The sequence below is a fragment of the Platalea leucorodia genome (assembly GCF_965183815.1).
Source record: "Platalea leucorodia genome assembly, chromosome: 5".
NCBI lineage: Eukaryota > Metazoa > Chordata > Aves > Pelecaniformes > Threskiornithidae > Platalea > Platalea leucorodia.
Window position 1 is genome coordinate 67,490,226 of NC_138827.1, and position 13,129 is coordinate 67,503,354.

General features: G+C 36.7%; 1 protein-coding gene across 3 annotated transcripts in view; it reads right to left on the reverse strand.

The window, feature by feature from the left end:
* Positions 1–13,129, reverse strand: part of HIBCH (3-hydroxyisobutyryl-CoA hydrolase) — a 49,099-nt gene that overhangs the window by 19,787 nt on the left and 16,183 nt on the right. For all 3 annotated transcript variants that reach the window (XM_082313194.1, XM_082313193.1, XM_082313192.1), the window contains one exon: positions 4,523–4,601. In XM_082313194.1, coding sequence (XP_082169320.1) covers positions 4,523–4,601 — 79 coding nt within the window. The remainder of the gene's footprint in view (positions 1–4,522; positions 4,602–13,129) is intronic.

Sequence of the window (13,129 nt, forward strand, 5' to 3'; positions counted from 1 at the left end):
CCTCGCTACAGCCTCCTTTCAGGTAGCTGTAGAGAGCAATAAGGTCTCCCCTCAGCCTCCTCTTCTCCAGGCTAAACAACCCCAGCTCCCTCAGCTGCTCCTCATAAGACTTGTGCTCCAGACCCTTCACCAGCTTCGCTGCCCTCCTCTGGACACACTCCAGCACCTCAATGTCCTTCTTGTAGTGAGGGGCCCAAAACTGAACACAGGACTCGAGGTGCGGCCTCACCAGTGCCGAGTACAGGGGCACTATCACCTCCCTGGTCCTGCTGGCCACACTATTCCTGATACAGGCCAGGATGCCATTGGCCCTCTTGGCCACCTGAGCACACTGCTGGCTCATGTTCAGGTGGCTGTCAACCAACACCCCCAGGTCCTTTTCTGCCAGGCAGCTCGCCAGCCACTCCTCCCCCAGCCTGTAGCATTGCATGGGGCTGTTGTGACCCAAGTGCAGGACTTGGCACTGAGCCTTGTTGAATGTCGTGCATCATGAATTTCATGCATCATGAAAATAAACTTAAGAGAATACAAATGAGCAATAGGAAACTCCAAAGTAGTGTTACTAACTGGGAAGATTAAGAGGTACATAAGGAGTTTAAATGGGATTCTGACAGAAGGTGGTAATTTTCACTCACAAGTAATTGCTTTCAGTCACAAAAGAGTCAATGTATGTATTATAGAAAGACCCTAATACAAGTATTTTAAGATGTGGGAAATTAGTGGTCCCTGAATATTCCTCCCCCTTGGATGGAATCAAGGGGAGGTTTCTTTCAGACCGCTTCTCTTCAGTGTGTTCCTCTTCTCAATAATCTTTAAAGTTCATCACTGTCTTAAGTTCTCACCCATCTCTCAGCTTCTCCTCTGGTTCCCCCTTGGTCCTCCCTTAGTTCTGTTGCCTCTAACACAAAGTTGTTTTTAGGAGCCACTTCCTATCAGTTATAGTTGTAGTATTCTATTCCCATTCCCACTGATGTTCATGTTGCCATTAACTGATTTATTCCTCATCCCACAGGCTACTGAGACATACAGCTCTTCTCCTAAAATACTGAATGTCTTGTTGGCACCCTTTTAAAAGCCCTAAGCAGTATTAACCCCAATTCATCACTTACCTTCTTTTTCATCTGCACTCACATTCTGAATAGTCTACTCTGCATTTTACCTTCTCAGTTTGAGCCATCATATCGATAATGCTGATGCTAAGACTGTCATTTAGTTTTATGTTTCTATTCATCTGTCTCCCCTTGGATATTCTACTACTGCAAAAAAATCCCTCATTTCAAAATGAAATCTGTCTTATAAATGCCCTCCAAAGCAAAAAGGCAATTACATTGTTCTCCTCATCCACCAGGACTGCAACAGCAACAACTTTTTCCTCTTTGCTGTAATTAAAGTACCGATGCTGAAGTACTATTCTCCCCATGCTCCAGGAAGTTTCCAGAGGAAAAGCCATCTTCCTGTTGGGATCTATAGGGCCCTTCCACATGGCCATACACTGGGAAACTAGTTCTAAATAAAGTGTAAAGTTGATTAGCTTAAGTTGGTTTAGAAGCAAATAAAACTAAACTGAATGAAAGTTTCTTTAATTATTAAGGAATTTACAAACAGGATTAGTGAGCGTGTAACTAATCCACTTTAAACTTACTTGGTTGCATAAATGCAGTCCGCTATAGCTTTTACTGTATCCTTTTCAAGGTCCCTGTCTTCCTTTCTTCTTATAATTTTACTCCTCTTGTCCCTGTTCTACATATTCCTCTTAATTCTCTCAATAATGCTTCCCATATGTTTCTGCTTGCTACTGGGTTTCTCTTAATGTATTCCATATACTTGATTTTATTTTGCTTTTGATAGCATTTACCAATTATTTCTCAAATCCCTCCTTAAATCAGAGAAGAACTGAACGTCTGCTGGGCTGACCAGGCTAAAAGCCTATGCCTGTAATGCTGACTTGCAGTCTGTGCTCTGAGACAGATGCAACACGCTTCACTGTAATCCTAATTGTGAAAACCTGCAGTTGCCAAGCGTAAGACAAAGGTAGCGCTACTACATTCCTACCTTATCTTGCACAGGTGGTTGGATATTTATTAGTAAACAACTTATAGAAAGCTAAAAACTTAGAGGGATATACAAGAAAGCGTCCACTATTATTATAACATCACCTTAAAGCCCACTTCTTACAAATATTTCATCTTTTGTTCTTCCCACCAGTGTTTTTTCCACACCCTCCTACACCTAAGCTGCTTTCCAGTGCTTTATCTTATCTGTGTTAGTTTCAAACTCCTACAATCTGGAGCTGCCTTTTATTTCTATTTGCAAAGTGGCATATCTATCTATATCCTTTTATTTATCGTGGTGTATAAATGCAGAATAATTATGTGAAAATGTAGCAGCTGAATGAACGCTTTGTTTTCATTTCACAGAAAAGGTGTAACGCCTACTGAAATAAGTGAACATATGAAAAAATCAATTAATACAATATCGAGACAGCTAGACATTTTAAACGTACACCACAGAGATCAAAACAGCTAAGCCCTTAAATTCAAACAGATTTCAGTGGGTTTACTTCTAATTGATCCTAAAAGGGTTTAATTACTTTCTTTCCTAAGGAAGTTCTAAGCTTTTCCTTTACATGTCTTCACAGTCTATTTTGTTTAAATAAGTCCTTGTCAACACCAGAAATGTATGTAAAGTACATAGTTTTTGTAACATAAGACTACTCATATCTTTACCTTCGAAGAAGAAAGTGAAGAAGGTATCTTTATTATTAGAAAAATTTTACGTGCCTAAGAACCTCTCTGTTTAGTTTTCCAAAGAAAAAAAAAAAAGTTTCCTTCAAATGGTTTTCTTGTACAACAACTGATTATGAACTTCAGGAGCTTAGCAAATTCATGTTGTATTAACGCTTGAGCTATTTAGTTTACTAAGTTTTCCTTCAGCAGAGAAAAATATTTGGAGGGCTGCAACAGTTTTTGTTTTTCTCATCCCAAACTTATTCGTTCAGAAAAATTACATTACATTTATCAGATAGCAGGAATTGCTCTAGTATTTTTTTGGGGGAGTTAAAAAGATAATGAGCTTGCTTATATTTGGAGGGTTTACTGTGTCAGAATAAGCCTGGTGAAATGTTTTATACAGGCTGGATAGCAATAAACAATAGATTACGTGTGAGACACCATTTAAAAATATGAAAAATGCTAGACCTTTTAAGCATTACTAACAGGGGGCACTACAAAAATCCAGTCATTAGCTAAGCATGCGTTTTAACTTTAGTTGTAATGACGTTATTATACTTAAAATACTCTCAACAAAAGCAGAATATTGTAACTTTTATTCTCTTTTCAGAACGGAGGCCTAATTTTTTTTTTACATTATTTCTTAGTTTTAACATTATGTAACTGTTTGAAAATTCTTTTAAGAAAATAATGGTCACTACTCCTTACAACTAATACTTTGAGGTAAAACTAAGATTGAACCTAATAGCACCATGTCTGGTGCCATTTCAGCTGTTTAACCACCAGACAAGGTTCTCTACTCTGAATAAACATGTTCAACAGGGCCACACATTACAGACTAGCCTCATCCTCCTGCTTGAGGACATAAAGGTAAGAACAATTGCAATCATCCTTCAGCTGCCTTGCTTTGGAAAGATGTAGAAACTAGAAATTTTGCAGGAGAGAAATGCAGGATAGGTTATAGGTTTTGAACACTCTTCATAAACATTGTTTATAAGCAGGGAGAAGGGACTTGGACATTGATGAAAGCATTAATGGAGTATATGCCAGACAATAATAGGTTGAATGTGGATACCCTGTTGGTGCCAGGATTGTCTTGAAGGTGAATGATTTCACAGGAGGGTTCACTTTAATCTGACTGACTTTTCTTGAGCCATACCACCGTCTTCATATAGCTCTGAGACACAACATTTTCTTTATACATCTCAGAGTTGACAAAGAAGCTGTAGAATCAAACATTAGAAAACACAAGGTACATGTTGCTATTTAAAAAAAAAAAAAAAAGATGACGACACTGTGATCTCGCCTGCACACAATATGTACACACCTGTAATAGGTCTATATTAACAATCTACAAGAAAAGCTGGAATTTCAAAACCTCTCTCATTAACATTGCAGATCAGCTTGTAGTACAGCCAGTCTGAATCATACTCAGTTCCAAATGTAAAGCTGACATACTTGCACTGGGATCTTCAGACTTTATCCGCCTACATCTGTAGCAAAGACTTAATTCCTCAGATCTACTTCCATTTTTTAAAAATTGTATCCTGACAGTCCTTGTGTCAGTCTAAACAGTAAACCCCAGGTTAAGAACTTCAATGATCAACCTCCCAGAATACAGATAAGTTTCTATTAATTTAATAGAAAATACTTTCCATATATGGTCATCTCTGATACCTTTTTAAAATTCTTTCATTATTGCCACTGCTTTCAGTCAAAGATATTTCATCCTGGTTACACAAACAGTGTAACTTTAAGCATGCTAAAATGTGATAAGCTGTTAAAATACTTACCTATTGATGTTTCTGGCATTGCGAAAAGTGTCTTTTCTGTAGCAACTCGGAAATGCCCATGGACTGAGAGGCCAACTCCCTGTGCATGGAGCACAAGCAAAGGACAGTTATAAAATTACTGGTAAAAATAATCATAACCATAATCCTATGTAACACACCTCTTGCTTTGCTCTACAATTAAATAATATTAGATTTACCACGCACACCTCAACAAAATATTAAAAGACCTTTTATGGTTCAAACACTAACAAAGCATCGTATTACCTTTCTGATTTGGCTGAAATAGCATTCTATGCTTTAAAAGATTGATGAGTCACACAGAGATTGAGTCATACAGTTCAAAAACCCATGAGTGACAGCAACAACAGAAACGAGTGACCCCATTTTCTCCATTAGACTACTAAGGGAGCTGACATCCTTTTGCTAATGTTACCCCATGTATTATTTTTGCACGTACTTGAAACAACCAACAAAAAAACGCCAATACTTTTGGAATATAGGTGAATTGCACAAAGTTGTAAATATAATACTTTTAAAAGAAGTAATCATCAACTATTCTTATAATGTTATATTTACCTACTTTATCAACACAGAAGTATTTTCAGCAGGAAAAGCCTTCAGCATTGTTGATTAAAATTTGAAGTATGTGGTTAGAAACTCACGTATTTAACCTGGGGATTTTTGTTCTCCAAGTCAGAAATAGAAATCACATTTCTAAGTATCTAGCCCTCTTCTCTAGCAGTCCTTCCTTGATGAAACACTTCCCTCAAGAGCAGAAGACCTCCTGGTGTTGTCTATCACATATTTTCTGATTTAGGCAGTAAGTAGCAGCAACGTCCCCAAAAATATATATTTTCAGTTCACACAAAACTAATTTAATTTAGAGAAATGTTCAATAGGCAACTGACAAATTTAAAGAGAAATGGTTATCTGATAAAATTACTATTATTTAGTAATAATATTTGAAGTAATCCAAGAATATTTGGATTACTGGGCACAACCGCAACACATGGGTAAAGGAGTTGCACTTCTTAAAGCTTATCTACATGATACGTGTCAATAGAAATGTGTGTTAGATCCTACCTGAAGACAAAACCCTCTACCAAATATTTCACAAGAAGTTTCTTCATACAAATATTCTCTCTTCCTTTCCACTGTTTCAGCTTACTTCCTTTCCTCACTGTTAAATTTCCCTTTGCTTAGTCCTCCTATTCATCCAATTTTTCTATCAAAACTAAGATATCTTCAATACTGCCAAAAGAAGGCAGTATCTAATGAAGATGCAATAGATTTTTAAGTAACATTTCTAATTGTTCAGATACTAGAAAAATGGCACTTTACCCAGCTAAGGCTACTAGTCTTCACAAATGTCTTCACAATATTTCATACTTTCCATCAAAAACAGTGGGATTAATTGGGTGATACTTGCTTGGACCAGCATTATATATTTGACAGGCTTTTAAGGAGAGAGTAGAATATAGTAGAACATCTTTTTGTTTCACTTATCTAGAGAGATCTTTGGGTGGGTTTTACATTAAAATTTTAAAAAGTTATCTCAATTTAATAAAAATTACATCCATTTCCTCACACCATTCTCATGCATGCATTCTTCCCTGGCCTCTCTTACAGTTCTGCCCAGCAAGAAATTAATTGTCACTGCTTATTCCATTAGGGTGATACATGACTAAATCTAAAAATATCTTCAAGTTTTTTCTATAAAATGAATACCTGCCAGTCTCGGGTTTTAATATAGATGTATGAAGTTTTTAAGATTCTAGCCTATTTTCTGAGAAATGGACACTTCAGGTAACCGGTTATCATACTTGATTTTATATCCAGAGACTAAGCCAAATCTATACACATGAAATACTGCTGTTTCAAGGAGGCAAATGGGATTTGAGCAAATACCTGAATAGGTATTTATAATACCTGAATAGGTATTATAAATATAAAATATACTTATATTTACCTGAATAGGTATTTATAATACCTGAGTAGGTATTATAAATATAAAATATATTTATATTTACCTGAATAGGTATTTGCATAGGGTACAATCTCATGTCTCATCCGTTATCTGTCCTTCAGCCCTTTCACTTCAGGACTGGTCAGAGGCTGTAGATCTCATCTGAGCAGCAGCAAGGGCAATGGCCCTGCATTTAGTTCTCTTGCAAATGCAAAGCTACATGTAAAGCTATATTCACTCCTAAAACAACTCTAGAACTCTTAAATGAAATGGAAATGTGCCTTCATCACTTCCAACTTTTTTTTATATCATAACAGCATATTTTCACTGCATTGGGTAAAGCCTTTCCTACAGCAAGAGAAAGCACAATATTTCTGCTGTTATTTTTATGCATGTTCAGCAATAATTACGACCTTTTTATAAAGATAACAAAATTTTAAAAAATCATGCCCATTTTGCTCTTTCTAATACTTAATTTTTTCTAATCCCATATCTAAGAATACAAATACTATCTATCATAAAGCATTTTCCTGGCTTATTTTCTAGACAATTAGAAGTTTCCATAAGGACTCAAATTTTTAGCTTGAGTATTAAGTAACAAAGATGAGAGTGTGAACTCCATGGAGAGAGCTTCTCTTCCAAGCTTGTTCTTTTTTATAGTGACAAAAATAACTACAGAGTTTTAATAATAAAAAGTTGAAAGAGGTAATTTTCTTTTGAAAGAAGTAATTAAATCAGATTTCACTTTCTCAAGTGCTTAAGCCATAATTGGATTTGTTTTCTAGACAGCCCTCAAGTTTTATAGTATAGATGAGAGTTTAATTTCAGATGTATATTTAAAAGAGTAAAACTATAGTTTCTTCTTATCCATTATAAAGAAAATGGTGAAAATATGTCCTTAATTCTTTGAAGATCATTTCCAAATAATCCAACATTAAGATAAAAATAGGAGAGAAAAATGAATTAATGCTTTGAGGGTAATTTATTAAACTGGTGATCATATGCTTTCATATGTTTATTTGCAACTTCCCAAATGATTATTTTAACACATTCACTGTATGTGTTTAACCGTCTCCATCTAATACAGAGGACAGATGCTTATTAGTTTAATAGTATACTGTGTAAAGAACAAACTCTTCCCGTCAGAAGTCTAAATGCATTCCTCCTCCATTTCTGGATTTTGTAATTTTTTTTTTTTTTTTTTTTTTTAATTTAACTGAAATCTTACACAGCTGGAGTCCCACCTAGAAGGCCCTTCACACTACTAAAATATCTTCAGCTGGGCTGTGATCCCTTCACCACAAAGTCCCAGCATTTACACATAAAAGTCTTGATGCTATAATGTCTTTACTAAAATACACTATATCCTGCACTGTCAGACTCCTACCTTTCATGATCTTCAAATATATACTAAAGCTAATGTCTTCCTTCAGACTCTTCCAAGATAATAGATTCCTATGGTGAATCAGGCTTGGTTTTTAATCCAAATAGTTTACCTTACTACTGGCACAAAAAGATTTTTTTCCACTGACAGCTGAATGTTTGAATTTTGTAAAGGACAGTTAAAGAATGAGACTAGAAATTAAGGAGTTAAGAAATTAACAAGCACTCAGTTTAAACAATCTTTCTGTAGGGTTTATATATGAATTAATCAAAAACATATATAAGAGCAGAAATGGTGGTCTGACAATGTATTACTGAAGATAGATTGACTATGAAGGCGTTTGGATACAAATTACAAATTTATTACTACATGGATATTAAGATATTAATCTTACAAACAGTGTGTTACAACTGGACTATTAGACTCAGCGCACCTCAAGGAGGCACATAATATTATAGGCAGTTTGGTCTGAATTCATCAATAAGCTTCTGAAAAAGCCAGTAGAGTATCTGAATTTTACTTCCCGTACACATGATTTCCTACTCAATGCCATATTTCAAAAGTCATTATGCAACTGTGTATAGAAAATTTATCATTGATTTCCATTTTTTTTTCCTCGTGATGAATACTGAACCTTATTTAAAGTATTTTTCTAATGAAAAACAAGGTGCAAATTACTGATAGATGGAGAAATGGAATACAGCTACTATAAATCTTAATAGTTAAGTTGTAGCCAAGAGGCTATATTATCTTAAATTGAGAATGACCCATATTAGTAAATCAGAGAACTCATCACATCTAGGGAAGTTATTAAGAAATTGAGGGCCCCCCCAACAGAGAACCATACAGAGCAAAATAAATATGCCCTTCCTGAATGACATACATAAACGTCTGTTCACATACAGAAAAGCAGATCTGTGTCACAGCAAAACCATAAATCACACTTGTCTATTTACTAAATAACCTAACTCTGTAAAGGACTGTAAAGGAACCACTGCCTAGGAAAGCACAAGCGACAGAATAAAAGAAATACAAACAGAAAAGGCCTTCAGGAATGTTGCCTGTATCATTTTCACTAGGCTAATAAAGAATTTTTAGCTGTTCAAGCAACCAATTTTATGATAATACCAATGTTAATATTGTCTGCAGTGAAAGTCCTGTTGTAACAGTTCACATCCAGTGGTTACACTCATTTTTAGCTGCATGAGAATACAGTTCCTGGTAGGGCTAGAACCACAAAAGAAATGTGGCAATCAACAAACTGAGCTTAACACAACAAAGGGCAAATACATCTGAATACAGATGTGTAAAAATAGCCAAGGTGCAGCAAAAATGTTTTCAAAAGCATTAGTTGGCAAAGTAAGCAAGTGGAATTGATTCAGGAAGCAGCAGGAGCTTATAGCTATGTTAGATCAAAAATCACTGATGTAAGAGCATTACCCGCTGCATCCAGACACAGAAAATCTTAAACTGAATCAAAATTAATCTTCATTCATCATTAATGTTGTGGACCACTGCAAAGAGCACAATCCATCTTTATCTGTAGATACTAACAGACAAGACGACTTAGTGAACCAGAGCAATGCAGTGTAACAGGTCAATCTGGACTAAGAATATCACTTTCTTTGGCTGATGACATATAAAGCAACTTTAATGATATTTTTAAAATACTTGTATAAAAACAGCATTTTTGTGAACTTTTCAATCATTTAGTGTGGTATTTTAAAACATAAAATATTAATGTAATATAATTTAAATATAAAATATTAATTTCCACATACTGATTATGTATGAGAGATTCTCAGTCCAAATGTCTACAGACATACAGAAGGACAACGAGCTGACTAGAGATACATTATCTGTAATAATATCTGATGTTTTGCTCTTAAGTATTTTCCTCAGAGCCTAGTGCCAAAAATGCAAGAAAGCTTGTGCTATAATTGATGACCAATATTTGATGAATACTCTGATGCTTTGTGGCACAAACCAGTGACACAGACCATTCCAGTCATGTGTTTTCAAAAGTATACTTGTATCTTCACCATAGATTCAAACATAACTTTAAAAAAAAAACAATTTCTGAGTATCTGATATGATGAACTACCAGTGTTACTTGTGCTCCTGACCCCTAACTATTTAAACAAATTTGATCCAACTACATTAATAGTAATCATTTAGGTCAGGTTCTTCTTACAGTGGAACTTGGAAAAAAAAAAAAAACCAAACATAGGCCATTCTGTGCACCAATGCTGCTACAATGAGTGTTCTTTATCAATAGAATTTCGATTGATTTTTGAACACCCTGTTTTGATCTTTCCACTACCAGTCAAAACTTGTCAATGATTTCAAACCATTTTTATTAGGGTAGTTGTCTGCAATAGCCCCCTGCGTAATCTGCAGGGACTGATCTGGTCTTCTGATGGTGAGCACCCACACCAGTGTTGCGATCCCACCTGCTGGACCATACCGTAGCCGTGGTGGCAGTCAAACCCATGCCTCCGCAGCAGGGATTGAGCCTGCAGTTTCATGTCCTCCCTTTCCATGTATGTTGGCTTCTCCAAGGCAAAAAGCAGCAGGGTGAACAGTTTGGTCTCATGGTCCAGTCTGGCCTACAGACACTGCGGCTCAACAACCATGACGCAAACATAAAAACATCTACCAAAAATTGCTTCTGATTACTCAGAATTTTCTGAAATAACTTATTTCCAGATTTAAGAATGTTTTCCTTGTTTCTTTTTCACTACTGTATATTACTTTCTAAGACTCACATTTAGTGAGCCTACAAAACTTCCTGGGAACAAAAGTCAGCTACATCTGTTAAAAAATACTCTTTCATGTCAGAGGAAGCAGAACTTTTTATGGACACAAAGACTGCTGCTGCAACAGAAACAAAAGAGAAGATGTAAGAGGACTTAGATCTGAAAAGCCTATAGCAAAAGTAATTAATTACTAGCCAGTGAAACTTTTTCTAGTGTTAAATTTGAAAGCATTCTTTTTTCCCCAATGTTGTTTCCCAGTGTTTCCCTATACATAACTGGCCATTTATGTATCAGGAATAGTGTGGCCAGCAGGACCAGGGAGGCGATAGTGCCCCTGTACTCGGCACTGGTGAGGCCGCACCTGGAATCCTGTGTTCAGTTTTGGGCCCCTCACTACAAGAAGGACACTGAGGTGCTGGAGCGTATCCAGAGGAGGGCAACGAAGTTGGTGAAGGGTCTGGAGCACAAGTCTTATGAGGAGCGGCTGAGGGAGCTGGGGTTGTTTAGTCTGGAGAAGAGGAGGCTGAGGGGAGACCTTATTGCTCTCTACAACTGCCTGAAAGGAGGCTGTAGCGAGGTGGGGGTCGGTCTCTTCTACCAAGTAACAAGTGATAGGACAAGAGCAACTGGCCTCAAGCTGCGCCTGGGGAGGTTTAGATTGGATACCAGGAAAAATTTCTTCACTGAAAGGGTAGTCAAGGATTCGAACAGCCTGCCCAGGGAAGAGGCTGAGTCCCCGTCCCTGGAGGTATTTAAAAGACGTGGAGATGTGGAGCTTAGGGACATGGTTTAGTGGTGGACTTGGCAGTGCTAGGTTAACGGCTGGACTCAATGACCTTAAAGGTCTTTTCCAACCTAAATGATTTTATGATTCTATGTTCAGAAAAAGATAGTAAGTGCGGGTTTTTTTAATTATTTCTAAAATTCTGGAAGACAAGCTCTGTCCCTTTGTCCCTCTCTAAAAACGTAGCTACTGCAAGAAACCTCTATGTCCAACTCACCACATCTTAATGTCTGAAGGGAGGGTAGGCAAGTGGGAGGGAACCCTTTTCAGCAATTTGCACCAACGTATAACTAAGCTTTTACGTTTTTTTTCTCAAAACTGAAGAAACACTTCTTGTTCTTAAAGACCAGCACATGCAACAGAACTTTATTTAAACAGGGACGCAGTTATTTGTGATGCCAGGAGTGAATTGACGGGATTTTGTAATGATGTTCTGTTTCTCAGGGAAAAAAATGCATTAAAAGTATAAGACAGATAGATTAAAACTTATTCAAGGAGACATTCAAATTATTCTGGAAATGAGAAAAAATAGCAGAAATATGAAAGGATGGAGAAGCAGGCAAAGATAATTCTCTTTGGACCTTTTTTACTTGATCTATTACAAAGGGAAGGAGAGGGAAATAATGAGATAACTCTCAATATGAGACTAGGCATCTACATAAAGGCCTAGAATTAGAGAAAAATAGTGGAAATTTTAGCAAGAAAGAGCCTGGTGTTAAATGGAAATAACAAATCTGTGCAGAAGCCTGCAAAAATCTCTGCAACGACAGTCAACAGTGCAGGGGTAGGAAAGCTTTCCATGAAGCCGCAAATAAAACCTCCTTTAAACATACACAGGTTTTAGAAAAAAATAATCTAGAAAGTACAGCTTAAAACTTCAACTTTCGTCTCAGAGTAGACAAGTGATGTTTGCTTTATGATGTGATCTATGTGTCATTACATTGCACAGAAATGCAAACACTTACTCTGTCATTCTAAAATACTAAGTGCAGTGCGATTGTATAATACCAACATCTGTACAATGTATGTTCAGGAAGTCTGCCTTTCTTTTCTGGGTGTAAAATAGTGGCATCCATTCCTTTTCGTAGTGTACATTTACTTACCATACCAGTACTGACCCATAATTTAAAATACTTGTTTTCAAGACAGTGCTTTACGACAAGCCCTTTGGGGAATAACATCACATGCAAATCGCTGAACATTCAGTGGTTATTTTTTGTTGATGTCAAGAGCTGCTGACACTATAGTCCGATTAGCTACAAAATGAAGTGCACCATTTGTCCCTAGGATCACACGCGGGAGCTTAGCAGGCAGACCAACGTGCCAGATGGTAAATATACTGTAATATCAGCAAAGAGCGAATCCTTTCTTAGGATTGCCTCAGCATTGTTTTCAACATCCTATATTACAAAAGCTAAGTGGTACACAAGTCAATCTCACAAAGATTTGTTTCAAAGTACAACAAATAACTACTTGCAAAATCTGTATTCTATTTTGCAATAAAAGCTGCCTTCAGCTTTGAAGCACTAGCAACAAAATGGGCCACAAGCTTCTGTGCGGTACGCATACATGAGGGAGGGAGAGAGGGGGAGAGGAAGAGAGAGAACTGGAAAGCAGCTTATCTAGGTTTAGTATGACAATTACTTTTACTTCAGGGCAGATTTTAGAGCATAAATTAAAACAAAACCAAAGATGTTCAAGTTTCAGAGCACGA